The sequence below is a fragment of the Astatotilapia calliptera genome, chromosome 1 (genome assembly GCF_900246225.1).
Source record: "Astatotilapia calliptera chromosome 1, fAstCal1.2, whole genome shotgun sequence".
Lineage (NCBI taxonomy): Eukaryota > Metazoa > Chordata > Actinopteri > Cichliformes > Cichlidae > Astatotilapia > Astatotilapia calliptera.
In genome coordinates, this window is record NC_039302.1 from 39526008 (window position 1) to 39545044 (window position 19037).

The window sequence follows — 19037 nt, forward strand, 5'->3', positions numbered from 1 at the left end:
TTTATGTTCTGAAAGGAATGACTCCAGCCACATCCCAAGACTGGTTACTGAATAATCTGATGAATATAAATATGACACAAATTATATGCTATGGCCTTCACAGGGTTAGACACGTTAGCGTGCTGTCCACCATGGCATCAAAAGCATGACATTTGTTTGAAGAATGGCGCTTTGCCCCTGCTATGTGGATTAGAAGGACTTGGAGAATATACTGTAGGTATGCCAAGGTACACTGACAGCTGTGCTGGCAGCATGTCGTAGCCCACTTTGAATTTTGAGAGAGAGGAAAACAATGTGGGTTTTTTTCAAACTTTATTGAGGCACATAGGGCAGTTACAATATTTAAACACTTTGGTAAAAACATACTGTTCCCTTTATCACAGGCATAAAAAAAACAGAAAATAGACAACAAGAAATACTGATCTAAAGTTATTATTTGGGCCATTTATAAGACACAACATACTGTGACTCCACAACAGGCAGCATGCAGGTCCTCTAACACTGTGCCCTGGGAAAAACAGCAGGACGGACACATGACCCAGATACAACAGAGCAATAACAGAGCACACACACACACTCATAGGTGCTTCTACATTTGGAGTAGGGTGTCTACATTTTATCACGATGGAGTCTGTTTAAAGCAGCCTTATATTTGGAGTCAACACACTTCTCCTTATTGGACATGTTTACCGTATAGCTGAACAAAATGCTCACAGCTGCAGTACACAAAGATTTGATGTTTTTTTTATGAAACAACACAGTTTTCATTAACATTTAAACTCCATTAAGTGATTTTTTATTAAATTTCTATTTTAAGCCACTACACTCCTAATAGAAGCACACACATTTACTTTAAAGCAGAACATAGGCATATTTGTTAGTACTGATTTCACTACGCACATTGCTTTGCGCTGCAATTCATATGTGACACAAGTCATTTTTTTTCCCTTAATCAAACCTTGATTGTGACTGTTGTACTCATCCTGACAGGCAGAAACGTGTGCTCTCATCCATGACCCGCCTACTGTTATCTAGAAACAGGTTTAGCAACAGTGCTTAAAAATGAATGAGATATCAACGTTTCTGAGGTTACATAGGCTTCCATTTCTTGTCATACCTGCACTCATGTAAACGTGGATATAACCGTTGAATAACTGGTCTGAAAAAAACATTTACATGCAGGACTTAGTGTTGGTTAGTCATAGTGTGCACTTTGAAATTATTAATAGATATTCAGTCCCTACTGTGGAAATTTTACCTTCACACCACAGAAGATTTTATTCTTGCTGTTTTGGTCATACTGTGAATTTTTAACTCGTAACTTTCTGATTTTATGTAAACAGCATTTACTGGGATAGAGTTACTAAAATTTGGTCAAGTCCGTGCATGTTTTGTGGGGCTTTTTTTTCTTTCTCAAGATCACCAGTACTGAAATAAATTTTTAAAAAGACGTTTGAATAGTATACTTGTTATTGTGTGCATGTGTGTATATGTGTATTTTCGTGTAGATCTGTATCTAGTAGGGGTGCAACAATACACAAAATTCACGGTTCGGTTCGATACTTTGGTGTCACGGTTTGATATTTTTTCGATACAAAAAAAATGTTCATGCCTTTTTAATTTGTCATTTATTAAAATTATAAATATATATTTTACCCCAAAAGTACAGTTTTTAAATTTAATGTTGCTGAAACAACAAAGTAATAAAAAAAAAAAATATATATATATATATCTGATTGAGGAATCACTCATCTTTGGAAAAGAGAGTTTATTACAGAGAAATGGCTCTTTCCAAAATAAAAGCTATACTATACGCTTCTTCTGGGCTATATTCTCAGCAGCATATTAAACATATCAGGTCCCCATAAGGAGAATCATGTGCTAACGGCTGTCTAAATGACACGGGTAAAGTTTGTAGCATGCATGCTTGTTGTTTTTGTCTGCTTCCACTTGTCTTTGCACTAGGATGCTGTCGGCGTAAATGTGCAGTCATATTCGTTGTGTTCCCACCAGTGCTGTCAGTGTAAATCTCATTGAAATGACGTTAACGCCACAACACGGCAAATCTCCGTTAACGAGCTATCGCGGACCACCCTGTGCATGGGGCTGGACGGCCAACACGTTAACGAGTTAATTGCGCTAACACACTAGTTCCCACCAATGTAATTGAGCATTGCGTGGCACATCCAACATACTGTTTTACTTTAGTCCATGACGCGCTTACCTTCAGGGTCATATGTCACATGAAAACCAAAATAGTTCCAAACGCCAGATCTGAATGAGGGTGGGGGAGGTTCAATTTGCCATGTTGCAAGGAGAGCTTAACTTCTGTCTCGCTAGCTCGCCCTGCGCTCAGTGAATCTGCGTTCGACTACTCTGCCTAGGCTGCACTGTCGTGCGCAGATCCACTGAGCGCTCAACACAGACAGCATCGTAAGAAGGAAAGTTGAATTTTGTATTGTTCGATACATATGCATACCGAACCGAAAGCACTGTATCGAACGGTTCAATATCGATACGAGTATCGTTGCACCTCTAGTATCTAGGTGCACATTTAAAAATGTAAAAGATTTTTTTTATTCAAAGAAGAAAACCAGGAATTCTGCAGATGTGGTCACAGTGCATACGTCCTCTATGCTTTTCAGTTTGCTTTCTTTCTTCAACTTTCTCCAACTTTTTATTACAGTTTTCGTAAATTCACTGTAACCTCGAACTTCACCAGGCAGAACAGATCTCTGCATTAAATACACTTCACCCTACAAGCGTGATATTAGAAAGTCTACACACTGCGTGGTTTGCCCACGTGTGAACAGAGCAGGCGATAGTGTGCCCGGTGATGAACATCACATCCTGCCTCCTGCACGCTCCTCACAATGTGCAGGAGGAGTGTTTTCAGTAGTAAATACACATCTGTACAGACAATCCCCTATTTTCTCTTACATGTGTGAAAATGACCAAATGAACTCTTTTTACCTTTAGTTGTTTAGTGCTAAGATCAATCAATGGTCACCATGGTGATAATCATGTTCTCACCAAGAAGAGAAACTTCTTTCCAAATTTTAAAATAATAATTTTCAAGTCATCTCTTAACAAGGTAGAAGTGTACAGACAATTCCTGCTTTGATGGAGGGGATTTTATCAGCGCGTTGTTGTCCTATTTGCTGCACTGGAGTGTCTGGAAAATTTCCACAAGTGATCAATAGACAGGCAACCAGTTGCCCATCCAATCATTGAATGCTGCAGCATGGATTGTTGTTTCAAGCGAGTATAGTAAAGTCATATTTCTATGAAACTGAATGGCACCAACAAATGAAGCAACATAACAATTAATAAACAAATGATAAACAATCCTGGATCCAAGATAATTAAATTCATAATTTAATTATCTTGGATTAACTGATTAACTGATGTAGTTTATTATTCATAAACTACATCAGTAGTCACATTTTAGGGGAAATATGGTTTCCAAAGTCATCATCTACGATAATTTAAACCAGGACACTGTGTTTCAGCTCCTCCGTGGAACCTTTTGATTTAAATTATCATGGTTTGGGTTAAATTCCATGGAGACTGGTCTTGCGCAGCTAATATTTACATAATTGCTAAAAAATGGAGCATCAGAGAAAGGTGAAAATATAACTGATATGTTAATTACAATCAGTATTAATGAAACAAATACAATCATTCTGGAGGATGTCATTTAGTTGTGTGGGATTGTAATTTTGAGGTGGTGGGGATGTTACGAAAGCAAGTTACATTATATCACAGGTAGTGATATTTACTTTTTAATTATTTTATTTGCATTTTTAATCACTAGGGTTTGAGAGTAACGAAATTTCTATTCTCTGTATGTCCTGTACATGTGGCAGAATTGACAAATAAAGTTGACTTGACTTGACTTGACTTGACAAGTTACTGACTGGGATATTTGTAATTAGTTGTAATATTCACTGCTTCAGCTCCCAGAGGCAGCCTGTCACTGTACTCAGATCCCACCTCACAGTCGTCCAAATTCCCCCTGCACTGAGACAAAGTAAAGGAGTCAGTCACCACACTCTCTTCCGTATCAGCCTCCTTGTCCCCATCTCCGCTCTCCGTCTCGTCTTCCTCTTCATCCAGCTGGCTGCTGTCAATCTTCTTCAGAGACTCGGCGTGAGGTGCGTAGATGTTGAAGTTGGTGGTGAGGTTCCTCTCTATGTGATACTGGTCTTTGGCCTTAAGGATCAGCTTGTAGGTCTTGCTGCGGTACTTGTACACCAGGTGGAAGCACGTAGCCCCGAGCAGAGGCACAGTGGACACGGTCAGGAGGCAGATGCTGACTGAGATGATGATGAAAAGGTTTGGCACCTTCCTTCTTGTGGTGAACAGCACGTGGACCTCACAGTCCTCCCCTCTGTAGGTCAGGCAGAGGGAGTAGTTGGTGCCTGGTCGCAAACCGCTGAACTGATACGAGTTGACGCCATCCCTGATCTTCGACCATTGCACGGCAGAATGTTTTAGGTCCGCGGTGACGCACAGATACAAGCCATTTGAAGGGGCTTTTTCTGAGATGTCTGGAAGGCCATGGTGCTCTTTGTTGTCAGAGGTGGCATCAGCTGCCTGGTTGCCCTTTTGTCTGGCCATGAGAAGAGGATTGAGTCGCACTGTTGCCTGTGTTTCTGACACTCCTAATGCAATCACACCAAAGTCAAACATGTATTTAATGTCATCTAGGCTCCCGTTTGAGACAGGGCTTGAAATATAGCTCGTATTAGCCGTCAAGCCACATTTGCTAGATAGATATTTTGTTAAATCCTCATTAGGTTCGGAAACACTGTCTGCAGTTGGTCGGTGAGTGGGTATGATGCTCGTAATTTTTTTTCTCTGCACGGCATTAAAAGCAGATGCTTTGACTGTTTCCTGGCGTGTAGAAGGGTTTGTTTTAGTGTAACTGGGTACTGTGGTCATTTGCTTCGTGGGTGTTGGTGTAGACAGCGCCATCACCTCAACTAAAACTGAATCCTCCGCTCTTCCAAGCTCATTTGTGGCAGAGCAGCTGTAGTTGCCCCCATCTTCCTTCCTGAGGTTTGAAACGAGAAGTGTGCCGTTATTAAAGACTTTGACTGAATCCGACTCGTAGGACGCCGAGGAGTCCTCGCTGGATTCTGCAGAGCCCTCCTCAGCAAACAACAAAGCCAGCTCCTGTTTTCGGCTTTTGCTGTGAATGCTCCACAGGACTAGTGGTTTTGGGTTTCCTTTGAAATCACAAGTCAAGACCAGTTTGCTGCCCTCATAGAATTGTGCATTATCTGGCTCAGTCCATACTGTGACATTGGGGCTTGTACATTTTGTCTCAGGCAGTTTCCTGATCTCCATTCCTTTAAATTTCTCTGGTGTTGCACAAGTGATGGGACTGTGCTCAGTGAGTGATATGGTGGTTGTTGAAATCCAAACTCTGAACCATTCCAGGGAGCAGGTGCAAGCGAATGGATTATTATAAATCTGCAAATGTGACAAAGACAGCAAACCTTCAAATGTTCCTTCAGCTATGGTCACAAATCTGTTATTGTTGAGCCGAAGAGACTTCAGATCTTTCAGGTTGGAGAAGGCGTCCATTGGCAGGCTGACCATCTCATTGTGATTCATCTTCAGCATATACAGTCCCGTGAGGTTCTGTAGATCCTCCCAAGGAAAGTCTACTATTTTATTGTGGCTGATGTCTAAGTTTTGCAGATGAACCAAAGGCACAAGCGCCCCCTGTTCAATGGACACAATCTCATTGTGTGACATCCACAAGGAAATCAACCTGGTGACATTGTCAAATGTCCCCAGAAGTAGTACACTGATTTTATTAGCAGAGAGACTAATGGTCGCAACACTGGGAGGAAAACCCTCTGGGACTTTATCTAGCTCCTTGTAGGAGCAATCTGCAAAGAGACGGCTGTATTTAACCGAGCAGGTGCAGAGCTGAGGGCAGATCAGTCCTGTGGTGAAGGCTGTAGAGACCCACAAACTGAAGAGGAGGATGTATGTAGCTGCCATTCTTCTGTTCCTGTAAAATGGAGTCACAGTCCATCTGTTAGTGAGTGCATTAAATCGGATAAAAAGTGCTGCGAAAAAGTATCCGCCCCTTCCTGATTTTTAAAAAAAATAAAACCATCATTTAAAAACTGGATTTTGTATTAACTCTGGTTATCTTTGTTTAACTTGAACATTTGTCTGATGATGTGAAATATGTAAGTGTGACAAATATGCAAAAAACTAAAAAACAGGCAAATACTTTTTCACAGTGCTGTAAAAGACAATATTAAAAAGAAGAAACATTGGCATATAAACAACATGAAAATGGAGCGTGTTTATATAATCCAAGACAGATTTGTAAATCATTCAGAGAGTCTCCAAATGAGTTCAAAAAGCTGGAGAGAGTCCTGACTGCATTAACAAGCGTGCACACTGCTCTCTCTGTCAGTCTGCAGCCTGACAGAAGCTACACAAAAAATCTAATTTTCCCAACATTTACACCATTGATACAATGAGCTTACAGATCACCTTACTTTTAGCCAAACTGTGTATTTGTGCTTGAGACTTTACATGGAAAGGAAATGCACACAAAACATCATTTAAATAATTTGCTTCATAGCTTGAAAGGACTGATAATCTTTAGAATTCATGGAATTAAAATAAAATGAAGCTTTTTCTGTTAAAACAGCACAGAGGTGGTTCCAGCTGGAATACTGCTCTATGACTTCAAATTGTTCTTAATTAAAAGCCAAAAGCAGTGAAGTTTGAATGTTTAAGATCCTGGCCAGCAAACAAAATTAAACCAAAAATATAAAGTCTCAAATATTTACAGAGTGTCTCTGGCTCAGTAAATGTTACTGATGCTCTAACTGAGCCCATCTCTTGCAGATACAAGACTAACTATGGAGAAATTTCACTTAGGCATTGGAATTCCTACAGATACAAAAGCAAAACTGTCACTTTTTTTTCACAGTTTTTATAATTTTAACAGTGACAGACAGATTGACCATACCATCATCTAAAGAAACAACTTAGAAACAAAGCCACTGACATCTATCAGTCTGGAAAGTGTTACAAAGCAATTCCTAGCCCTTTGGGACTCCCGCGAACAACTTTGAGAGCAATTATCCACAAATGGAGAAATTTTTAACAGTGGTAAAGTCCGGTCCAGCAAAATGTTAATTTCTCAGTTATTTCTCTGGCTCAGTAAATGTCACTGTTGAACGCTTAAAGTTGATCCATCTCCTGCAGGCACACGAAAAGCTGTGGAGAAATCTCACTACAGTTCCTGCAGAGACACAGACACTGTTCCATGCAGAGAACATGAAATAATATTTAGCAAGCATGAGTTATTAATCCATTTACAATACAATGCTAACCTGTTTTACACCGTGCCGTCTCACTTTTGTTCTTTCTGCGATTCACATAAAACAAACTGTACTGGAGAAAGAATGCCCCACCGCTGATATTCCTCAAGTTTCTTCTCTATTTCTCTTTAAATATTTTCACGCATTCGTGGCTTTCTCTCATGCCAGCTCTGTACTCTGACTAAACACGTTTCTATCGGAAATGGCAAACAAGGAGGAGCCCTGTAGCGTCTGGAAAATCAGGAAAGAAAAGAAAACAGTGACAACGATGTAATTTTCGAAGCTTCGAAGGTATGCGCTGACAAACTACAGTGAGTCAGTGTATCCTTCAAAGCAGCAGTGGTGGAGCTGAGTGCTGGGCCGCTGGGGAAAGCCTTTGGTTTCAAACTACGCAGCAGCCTCTGTCCTTGGTTCTGAAAGATGAGCAGCGCGTCTGCGTCCACGCACCCTGTAATGTCGCTGTGAAAGAAACTGTGAAGCTCGCCACCCGCTGTTGGTCGACCAAAACACCAAAGTTTTCCTGTGCGCAGAGACTTCGACGTTGGGTCAGCATGTAAAAATAATGCTGGAGGAAAGAGCACACCTATTCTCTGCGTTAGCGGCCCTAAACCCGGTGACGTGCTTACCTGCGTGTGATTTGTTTTGCTTGTTTCTGCAGAGAAGCCGCTGTTTGCAGTCACGGCACCGCGAGCTTCAGGCCGGATGGAAGTTTAAAGCTGAATGTGACTTAGCTCGGCTCTCTGGCTGCCTCTACATGATGAAAACACGCGTGTCTCCTGGGATATATGTCAAACTGAGGTATCCCCCCTCCTCACACACACATACACATCTCCCCTACTCATCCTCAGCCCCGGACAGAACTGCACCAGTGTCTCCCCCCCCCCCAAAAAAAAAAAATTTAAAGGGGAATTGACCGGCTTGGTTTGAAATACATGGCGACTGATGTGAGAGCTCTTTAAATGTGGCAGAGCTGCTTAATCATGACAGCAGCAGCCAGCGATTATCCTGCTGATCAGCCAGATAGTTATTCATCAAGTCTTCATGTGTATTTCAAAGCTTGCTTACTTATCGTACTTAGTTAGTTACAGTTAGTTAGTTGTAGTTAGCATCTGTAAATACGTATTTGTGCTTCTGATGGTTTCCCCAGAAATTGTGTGAAATAGTCGTTAAACCTTAATCTGAAGCAGGAAAGAGGTTTTGAACACACAGCATCACGTTTTCTGATATCAAACAAAACCAAGTTCCTCTCATGCCCACTTAAACCTGGCTCCAAAACAAAACATTTCACTCAGACTTCAATGTTAAAATATCTGAAATATCAAAGGAAAAAGCATTAAAAGATTTTAAACCTTCGAAAATGACCTAGACCTTAAAAACAGAGAACCAGTATATGATCATAGCGAAGAGGTCGGTGCATTTCTACCAAGTTGAAACAGGGCCGGCTTTAATCTTATCTAGTACCACTCTGAAACACAGGATGGGGAGCTGAGTGAGTGTATACAGTTCAGCAAGAGAGGTCTTTCAGCTGCCTTGGGATCTGGAGCTGTGAGGGATATACTCCTGTGTTCAGTCTAGCACAGCAACAAATTCAGAAAAATTTAGATTAGGAAGCACTGCTCAGGCATCACTAACAATGCAGCAAGTAGAACCTAGACCCTTGCTTTTGGCAGGGGTATCAAAATAAGGCACATGGGCCAGAACTGGCCCAGCAAAGACTCCAATCTGGCCCAGCTTCATGGCTTTGGAAAATGTGAAGGAGGACATCAGTTCTGGACATTTGACAAAATTTTCTGTCAAACATTACAGCTTTTGCTATACTCATCCTACATCAGAGTACTTAAGTAAAAGAAAAAGAACTCAGTGACTTTCTGTGTCATAATTACAAGACAGCCTGTGCTATGAGCTACCAGAACTTTTTCCGTAACTGCACATGTTTATTTCTTCCAATTTAAGAAGAAAAAGTCGCACTGACAGATTATTTACTTTTTAAATTTCTTCAGCAGCATTTCTTTATCATGTAGAAAAATTGAGATTAGATTTATTTTTATTGTATTAAGATATCTCAGGTTTTAAATATGTAGTTAAACTCCTTTACGCTGACAGAAAGGGGACTTCGGCTGGTTGTGCCTTGAGGCGACAGTTGTTGGGAACTGGCCCAGCTTATTATACACAGCAGTTGCAGTACAGATTACAAGGTTGACAGTTTTACTGCTGTTTATGTGCACTGCTGCTATCTTGGATTGTGAACACAGAGTTATTGGGAAAGCTCCAACTTTCCGAGTTGGAAATATGACTTATTAAAGGTCCATTTGAAAATTCTGACTGGGAACTCAAGAATATCAGCTTCTGACTTGAAATGGAGTGGACTGATATCAACATTATTCAAGATAATGTTAAACATATAATGTGATTCATGTTATTCACCAATTTACTTTGGTACCTATGAAAGCACAGATTAAAACACAAAAAACAAACAACCAGATATTTGTTTCAAAGTCATTTTTCAAAATAAAAATAAAAGGTATTTGGATGCTCCTTATTCCCCTCACAGTACATCCGTATATTTGATTTACCACTGACTTTATGCTGGATGTTGATCCTGATGCTCTCATTTACCCAGGCTTGAGACCAATATGAGGCACATATTAGCTTATGCCCCCTGAGATATAAACATCTCAAACTAGGGATCTTTTTCATGAAGGGCAAATGTCTTAACCAATTGCTACATCCCCAAACAAGGGCTAGAAGATGAAATGAGAAGTAAGAGCCAGGAAAGACAGAAGTCAAACTGAGTGGTGTACATAAAGAGTAAGCTTTCATTATTTATTTTTATTTTTATTTAAAAAGGACAGTGCATATTGATGAACATATACCAGTGTAAATATGCCAGATTTATCCAGAAGGCTATTTTCCATCTGTAGTCCCTGACAGGTCAGACAAAAATGATATATAAAGAATATAGCACACCATCAGACAACAAACCCAACATGAAGAGATGGCTGTGTCACTGTATCAGCTAAATACAAACCTAAATATCCTAAAAGAAAAAAGAAATGGTTAAACAAAAGAGAAACAAACCCAAGCTCCTCACTAGCAGCACTAAAACAATACTAGGCTCAAACAAATCACATCACAACAGCTCTAAACTCTCAGGGCTGCTTCACACACTAACTGACCAAGTAGCTCTTAACCAGGTTATTACTGAGTGAGGCCTCGTGCACGCTGGCTTCTCAAGAGCAAGACTACACACACACACACACACACACACACACACACACACACACACACACACACACACAGATCTACTGCATGTAACACCAGTACACAATGGAATAATTTCTTATGAAATATTCTTCTTACATAGAAGAAAAGATTGAATCATGTTGTGCTAGACTTAAAATTTCTGGTAAAAGTCTGCCACCTTATGGTTAAAAAAAAACCTTTTGAAAAGAATGTTTTGAGTCTCTGGTTTTGCTAATTCTGGCAAAGTTACTCCAAAACTGAAAGGATTCAGTTTAAATGTACTTTTTCTAAGACCATGGCATAATGAATGCTAATTCTTTCTCATAGTTTAATAAGACATTGATCTGAACTTTGACGAGGTTTGTTTGGCTTTTTGTCACACCTAAGAGGACAAAACAATATCAATATGTATGTGATGCATTCAGGGTCTGTTAGGATGCCTTACCATTTCATTTAATATTTGTGTTATAAAGTCTGTATTTGAGATGACATGTGCTCTTGTGAACACTCAGTATGGCCTAAATCAGGGGTTTCAAACTTGTAGCCCGGTGACCACTTGCAGCCCATGTCACCCCCTACAGCAGGTATATTGACGTGAAAAAATATAATGCAATTTGGCCCTTAAAGTTACCGGTTTGTTAGGGAGGATTTGTTTGTTGTTGAGTGCAATGTTAAAACAAGTTCTTTGAAAGGCTAAAAATTATTTAATATGAAGATAATATGAGCAAACAGTACAAACATGTTGAGGGACTGGCAGTAAGAGAGTTATTTGTAAAGAAAACAATTTTCAGCAGCAGTCGAAAACTAATTTGTACACTTATGTCTGCATTTTTATTTTGTTAAATACGAACAAAATTAAAGCAGAAGTGCTGCCACATCTGACCAGAAAGAGAGTACCAGTGTGTAAAAAGCTTCAGTTAGTAAGGAGTGATGAGAAAACAAAAAATAGGTTCACGTTTGCAGTTTTGTCTTGTTATACAATATTTGAAATATAAAAAAACAATTTTTGGAAATATTGGAGGGTGTTTTCTTGTTTGTTTTGTACTATTTGAACACTAAAGTGGCCCTCTAATGAGATGACAGTGCCAGCAGTGGTGTCATGGCTACTGAACGGACTCACGCGCAGACAGTTCTTTCTAAGAGAACAAAAGGAGATTTATTTACAACAGGGATCACGTCAGTGCTATATATATGTACAGTGAGTTGGGAGGGGGGTTTCCCTGGGTCTTTTCCCGGGTTGTAGTTGTGTGTCTTATTTTGAAATAAATTTTTGTGCATTACCATACCGACCAGAGAGCATTGAGCGGCAGAGAGGAGGATGTTACGCTCAATGTTGTTGGTGCATTTCAGGAGGACACTGCTAATAAAGTTACACAATTACACAGTGAATTCGGGTTTATTATTATATTTACAAAATACCACAGTTTTTGTCTTGGTCGTATCATTTTATTTTGTTGTATTTACTCCCGACACCGTGAAAATACATTAAACCGGTCAATGGTGCAAAAAAGGTTGGGGACCGCTGATCTAAAGGATATAACTTGTAAGCTAGAGAGGAAATGGCACCTCACTAATTTAGAAGATCATTTAGCCTGGAAAGATAGTTTACTGCTTTGTTTTGTTTTTTTTAAAGCCCACTGTAAAGCTTATTATTCATCACTAATTGAAAAAACAAGAACAACCCTAACGTTTTCTCCAGCACTGTGGCCAGGCTGACAAAATGTCCGAGCTCTGTTTAGCCAAGCACTTTAACATGAACTAGTAATGACTTCATGAATTTCTCTAAAAATAAAAATTTTACCATTAGAGAAAAAATGACTCATAAATGACTCATAAAGGCTTATAACACACAAGCCATCTCACAGACGTAGCATTATGGACAGCTATTTTCAGTACCATTGATATTTATCTAGACTTTTTTTCTTTCTTTTTCTTTCTTCCTGAGTTAACTTAAGTGAGTTAACACACACCAAATAGTTAAACTGCATGAATGTCTTAAAGACATAAAGACCTGGATGACCTCCAATTGTCTCTTTCTAAATCCAAAGGTTATTGTACTCGGCCCTAAAAATTTAGAAATATGGTACCTAACCAGATTGTTACTCTGGATGGCATTACCTTGGCCTCCAGTAACACTGAGAGGAAGCTTGGAGGGTTTTTTTTTTGACCAGGATATGTCCTCCAGTATACAGATATTAAACAAATATGTAGGACTTTCTTCCATCTGCACAATATCTCTAAAATTTGTAATATCCTGTTTTAGACTGACTCTGTAAAATAATTAATAATTAATGCATTTATTACTAGGCTGCACCACCATTATTATCAAGTTGTCCTAAAAAGTCTTTGAAAAGCCTTCAGCTGATCCAAAATGCTGCAGTGAGAGCACTGACAATGTGCTCTAGTAACACAGAGCACATTTCGCCCAGACTCTTCATTGGCTTAAATTCTTCTCATCATGTACAAAGTCGTGAATAATCAGGCCCCATCTTATCTTAATAAGATTATAAAACCATATCACCCCAATAGAGCACTTTGCTCTCAGACTGCTGGTTTACTTGTGTTTATTAGGATATCTAAAAGTAAAATGGGAGGCAGAGCCTTGAGCTTTCAGGCCCCTCATCTGTTGGACCAGCTCCCAGTCTGGATTTGTTTCATGTGTGGCATCATTAGACCAGTTTAATAACATCAAATGAGTGAATAGTAGAATAATCCACTAGAATAGCTCAGTGAATTAAACATACAGTACCAGAAGTCATAATGAACTTTAAATGGTGCACAGTTTGTTCTATTTGAATCTGTCTTAAAGCTGCACACTGTGTAATCCATCCTTCTGAGGCAACAGTGCAATGTTCAACATGAGGTCAGTTTTATCATGTTTAGATGTGATCTGCCATTTCCTGAGCACAAAAGCCTGGTTTCAAATCTAATGAGGCATATGAAATCAAAGAGAAGTCATGTTTTCAATTAGCAGGCAGCAACTGTAGCATCACTGGGCCAGATGCAGGGAGGACTACAGTATCACGTCCTGTCAGGTTTTCTGTTGTCTCTGTGAAATGATCTGGTAGTATGGAAAGCTATTTCTTGTAAAAATTCAGGAAAACATGGCCCACACTGTGTCATGAAACAATACAATCAAATAAGTGTGAAGAAAAACATGGTAAATGTTTCATTTCAGCTTAACGTAGTCTGTAAATCACAAAATCAAATAAATTCATTTTTAAAAACATGTTTTTCGTAATGCAACTGGGTTTGATCATCAGTGAATTTTAACTGATCACCAACATGTTTGAGTTACCAGCAGAACTACTGTGGTCACCCGTAGTTAAAGGGGTTATGTATGTTGTAGAAAAGAGGCATAAATCAGTGTCAGGCTTCTTTCTTCTTTTACTCTTTACTCTCTGTGATTAGCTCTATGGCTCTATCGTCAACAAAATGAAACCAAAAGCCCAGAAATCATTCCTCCCGAGTAAGTGTTTCATAGTTTATTTTACAGTGGCTGTAGAGCTTGTGCTAAAATAAATTTGAATTTTGCAGTATTACCATGGACTCAATGTTACCTGGCTTGTGTATTGAGAATCATTATTGCTGGGTCTCATCTGGAACTCTTCCACTGAAATTCCTGGTTGTTGTTTAAGGTCTTCACATCCCACCTGGTCACAGCCAGTGACAGCCAAGACCTGAAGCTGGGTCTGTCAGAAGTCTCTTCCTGTTCATCTCATCACATTGGGTTTTTCTTTCTTTAATATTGTGTATTACTGGATTGAATATCCTGAGAGGATATTATCTTCATACCACAGCGTTTTCATAGTTATATTTAGTTATATTGGCATTCCATTGTAATGCAAATGTATACATGGCTAAAAAGACAGTAAGTACACTGTAAAAAAAAAACGTGCTGTTTTTACAGGAAAACCCTGGCAGCTGGGGTTACCAGGGACTTCCTGTAAAAACGCTTTACAGATGCAACTTGTAAATTGATTTACAGTGAATGAATCTCAGATTAAAACTGTTAAATCTACAGGAAAAAGAAGTTAATTTCACACATAGATGTGATATATAAATACACTATTTCCTGTATCTTTTACAAGTAATAAATGCTTTTTGTGGATCCATAAACTGCAAACTTAACAGGGAAATATCGTACAAAGAACTAATTTAAAATGGTAGAACTACGGTGAAACTGTGCATATTAAATGGAGCTGCTCTGTAAATTATACATAAAATCTATGCTGAATATTATATGTTTTAATGTAAAATTTTAACCATAACCCAGCAAATTTCTTACTGCTACGCTTACACCCAAACATGCAAAAATACACATGAGAAAACACAAGAGAGGAAAATATCACTTTTGGGAAATTTATTTTGCAGCCACATTAGCAAAATGACAGCAAATGGATCCATTTTTCCAACTAACACAATATGCAAGGCACACAGCAACTACACAATTCAATCAAAATATAGGCTATAAAAGCTGTGGAACATTCCTGCAAAGCAAGAACCATGTTCATGAAACAAGCATTTGTTAGACCCTCCACCAGAAAAAGTTAAATAACCTGTTAAGACTTTAAAACAAAAAACACATATTGTGCCAAAAATGATCATAATCACCGTGCAACGCAACACGCACCCTGCTGTCACCACAACCATGGCCCTGGTCAGAAAACATCAGCAAAACCACGTGGTGAAACAAACCTACACATGTGGTCTAGAAACACTGCAGTAGCAGCATGTTGTTTTTTTTCTTTTCTTATGTAAATAAAGAACATTCCTACAAAGAAAGAACATCTTCATGAATTGGCTTCATGCATTCGACCAGTAAAAGGTTCCAGTACACATTGTGGAACAAAATTAACAAAGTAAAACTAACAGTCCACAGAGAGTCAAGATTTAGGCTTAGCGCCACTCGTGGTCGGCGAGATCCTAAATCAGGGTGAGGACTCGAGGGTTCACACTGAGACGACGCTTTGAGTTTTTGTTCTCTACTTTGGTTCCTTTTTCTGGGTTTATGGAGAAGAAACACCTGTAGAATAACAATCATATAAAAGTTTATTAAGCATTTTTATAATTGATCAGTTAAAATACACATACAAAGTAAGTAAAAATTAAGTATATACATATATATACAGTCATGGCCATGACCACGTTCAAGACAAAGTATAACCAAAATGCTGTGGGGAAGTGAACAATGCATGGTCAAAAGTATTGGCACCCTTCACGAGTGTCTTCTGCAGTGATATGTCACACTTTAGCATTGTTAAAATCCAAAGCAAAGGTTATAGGTAGTCAGACGTCAGTTGACGCTTGGTCTAGCCCTGAGTCTCGGCCAGGCTTGGACCCGGATTCAGACTGTTAATGTATTTAAAAAAACCAAACAAACAAAAAAAAACAACAAAAAAAAAAACAGAAAAAACAACTGAAACCGGCTCCAAAGCCGACCGAGACTCAGAGCCAGACCTGGACTCGAACCACATCAAAGCCAGACTCCAGATCCCAGAGTCTCAGTTATAAGAAATAACAAAGCCATATTTGTTCACCTCTGAAGAAACTCTAAAGTGGAAGCCAGCTCAGATGGATAATGGATGTTGAAATTGTAGTAGCTCCCGAACATGAGGCACAGTGCAGAAATGAAGGAGGATATGTTTGTGCTGACGAGGTGCCGATCAACACTCAGCATGTATCTTCTTGAGGAATAGCAGGACTGTCCTGTGAAGAAATTATTTAACAGGTTATATCAATAAACACGGCAGTCACATGACATTCTATAAAAAATGCACTTAAAAAAAAAAAAAAGAGAGAGAGATATGAAACAGACTTACCACACATGATAATAGTGGGTGTCAGAGGCACTTGCTCCAGTTGTACCTCATCTGCCAGACATGTATCTTCAACACAGAGAAGCATGGACTCCTCCTTCTCTTCAAAGTAGCTGAGTAGCTGTTTAAGGTAAAAGAGACACATGTTTCTGAGATAAGAATGACTATCCTTCTCTGGCATATCACTGGCTGAACTAGCAGATGCCATGGTTTCATGTGTGTTTTCTGAATATTCTGTACTGTCATTTGGGGGCTGAGGACGAGATTCCTTGTACATGTCATCAATACCATCTGGGGAACAAGCTTTATGCTTCCTACACATGTGAGAAGTAAATGATGACTTTTTTGTAAACATATGCTTACAACCACTTACTGGACATGACACAGACCTGCCCCCTGCAATATGATCATTTAAGTGAGACACTAGCTCTTTCACTGTTTGAAAATGGCGGGCACATAATGAAACTGCACATTTTAAATCTGCAACAAGAGCTTTAGGAGTAGCTTGAAGTGCAGGTGCATTGTGCACACGATAAAAATGCCCCTTGAAAGCAGAGTAGGTGGTGAATGTTTGGCTGCAATTGGCGCCAACACATTTAAAAATACAACAAGGCTCATTCTTATGCACTCTGCAATGTAGTACATAGCCTCTTAATGTGACCAATACCTTTTTACAAAAGACGCAGATGATCATTTTTAGTATTTCTAAAGTTTGCCTGTGCTTTTCAGCTGAACTAGCATGCTAGCGCTAGGTTATGAGCCTTGGTCTAAATATCAACTGGTGCTTTTATCTCGAAAAAACGTCGCCAAGATATTGAACTTACCGTGCAGACTTTCTGACGAACAAACACAGATCCTCAAAAAACACTTGAAATCGTATGTTTGTAATTTGTCCTAACAACGTAGTTGCTGAAAGTTCGATGTTTTCTTCTCCCGTCTTCTCTCTCGTGCTGGCTCGTTAGCTATAGTCGTGAACTAGGCGCTCTTCTCCTCCCGCCCTCACGTCATTATCCAATCAGAGACGAGCTTCAGATGCACATTCAAAATTAGGCGCGCTCAGTGCAACTGTGAGTGGCCTGAAGTAGCTTACAGCTCTGTGGAGATGAGGCACCATAGAGATCCTATGGGAGGCACTGTAAGTTTGTTTAGCCTTTAATAATGAGACATTGCTGACCTAACCCAAAAAAGTATTCTAGTCTAAGTATCACATTGCAATTAAAAGAAACATAAAGAATACAAGCATTATGACAGAAGCATTACTTAGTCGTTAAATAATAATTTCTTATTGGTTACCCTACAATAGGCTGCAAATGATTTAAGAAAAAAACATGATGTAAACAATTTTAATTGTATATTTTTATATAGCCTATAAATGGAGAGGCAACCTCTCAGGTTCACAATGACATCTTCTGTGAAAACATTTTTATTAGTCCAATCCATGACTTTGCATCATTTCATGAATCATGTTAAAAGTAGGCCCAGTACATCCATGCAGTTGTAAAGTGACTTACATATACGTCATGTGTTTTTAAGAAAAACTGACTAAAACTGTGATTTTTACAGTATTTGCATGTCAAATTAACATGATTGTTTGGTTATGAGTATTACGGTGTTTCACTGTTTTTATTCACAGTATTTGTAGTTTTAACCAATAAATTTGATTATAATCACACATTCATGTTGTAAATATAACAGGAACATTCTGTTTAAAGGTTTACAATAATTCACTGTGATCGAAACAGGAAAGTTGTGTTTTGGGGTTTACTATACATTTCTGTAGGGGTTTTACATGGTTTTTATGTCAATTTCACTGCCCTTTTTTACAGTGTACATAACAATAATGTGTCTTTGAAATTTGACGTGGTATTCTTTGTGATGGTTTTTGAAAGAGAGGTATGTTTTAAGAGCCGTTTAGCTTAAATGCGATCTCATAATCTTCATTTTTAGTAAAGAAAAGCAACACAGTCTTTATTTTAATGATTTTGACACTGTACAGTTTTATTAATTTCAAGTTCCTGTTTGTTTATTTAAATACTAAAGACATGGAAACAGGGTGATTAAAAGAGATTCATAGGCACACTGGCAATGTGTCTGGGGTTTGTTGTTTAAAGCAGATAAAGAGAAAAAGAGACCTTTTTTTTACATTGTTTTTTACTCTTTTTTTTGGTTTACATTTTTGTTGCAAAGAGGTGAATTTACCAGCAGATGGCACCACAGTCCTTTTATGCATACTCCTCCCTTTACAAGTGCATGATGGCAAATATGTCGCAAAACATGAAGGAGCATCTCTTCTAGTCTAAACAAAATAAAATCACGATTTGCTTTCACATCAAGTAATAGTTTGCATCAAAGTGAAAAAAGAGAAAACTTGTCTTTCTGCTGTTATCTCAAAGTTTATTGTTTTTATCAAGTCTCAGTGGAGAGTTTTAATTGACCATTTCTTTATAAACAACATTTTAGTAAATACTTAAAGCAGTCATTTTCTGTTTTTTGAAGTTGTTTATTGAATTCAATGCTTCTTGTGCAAGTCGCAGCCAAACAACAAAAAAGCAAAGTGTTGCTGCCATCAGGCTTGTTGTTAAGGTTTTCTTTACATTTAATTGAACTG

The 19037-nt window shown here is 38.7% G+C and overlaps 1 protein-coding gene and 1 long non-coding RNA gene across 3 annotated transcripts; both read right to left on the reverse strand.

Annotated features, from left to right (window-relative positions):
• Window positions 1-3893: 3893 nt before the first annotated feature.
• On the reverse strand, window positions 3894-8241 carry LOC113026513 (immunoglobulin superfamily containing leucine-rich repeat protein 2-like). 2 transcript variants are annotated; one of them, XM_026175431.1, is made up of 2 exons: window positions 7994-8241; window positions 3894-6031 (listed from the first exon to the last, which is right to left on the reverse strand). In XM_026175431.1, the coding sequence occupies exon 2, from the start codon at window positions 6019-6021 to the stop codon at window positions 3913-3915; it is 2109 nt and encodes a 702-aa protein (XP_026031216.1). In that variant the 5' UTR covers window positions 6022-6031; window positions 7994-8241; the 3' UTR covers window positions 3894-3912. The 2 variants fall into 2 exon arrangements, with proteins under 2 accessions (XP_026031216.1, XP_026031297.1); XM_026175512.1 differs by lacking the exon at window positions 7994-8241 and adding an exon at window positions 7380-7974.
• A 6717-nt stretch (window positions 8242-14958) lies between these two features.
• On the reverse strand, window positions 14959-18254 carry LOC113027828 (uncharacterized). The gene is made up of 4 exons (XR_003273138.1): window positions 17254-18254; window positions 16433-16550; window positions 16151-16319; window positions 14959-15636 (listed from the first exon to the last, which is right to left on the reverse strand). It is a non-coding gene; the product is annotated as an uncharacterized LOC113027828 (long non-coding RNA).
• Between the last annotated feature and the right edge of the window lie 783 nt (window positions 18255-19037).

Coding starts and splice junctions, on each gene's coding strand:
- LOC113026513 (XM_026175431.1), bottom strand. CDS start 6,021: ATGGCAGCTACATACATCCTCCTCTTCAGTTTGTGGGTCTCTACAGCC.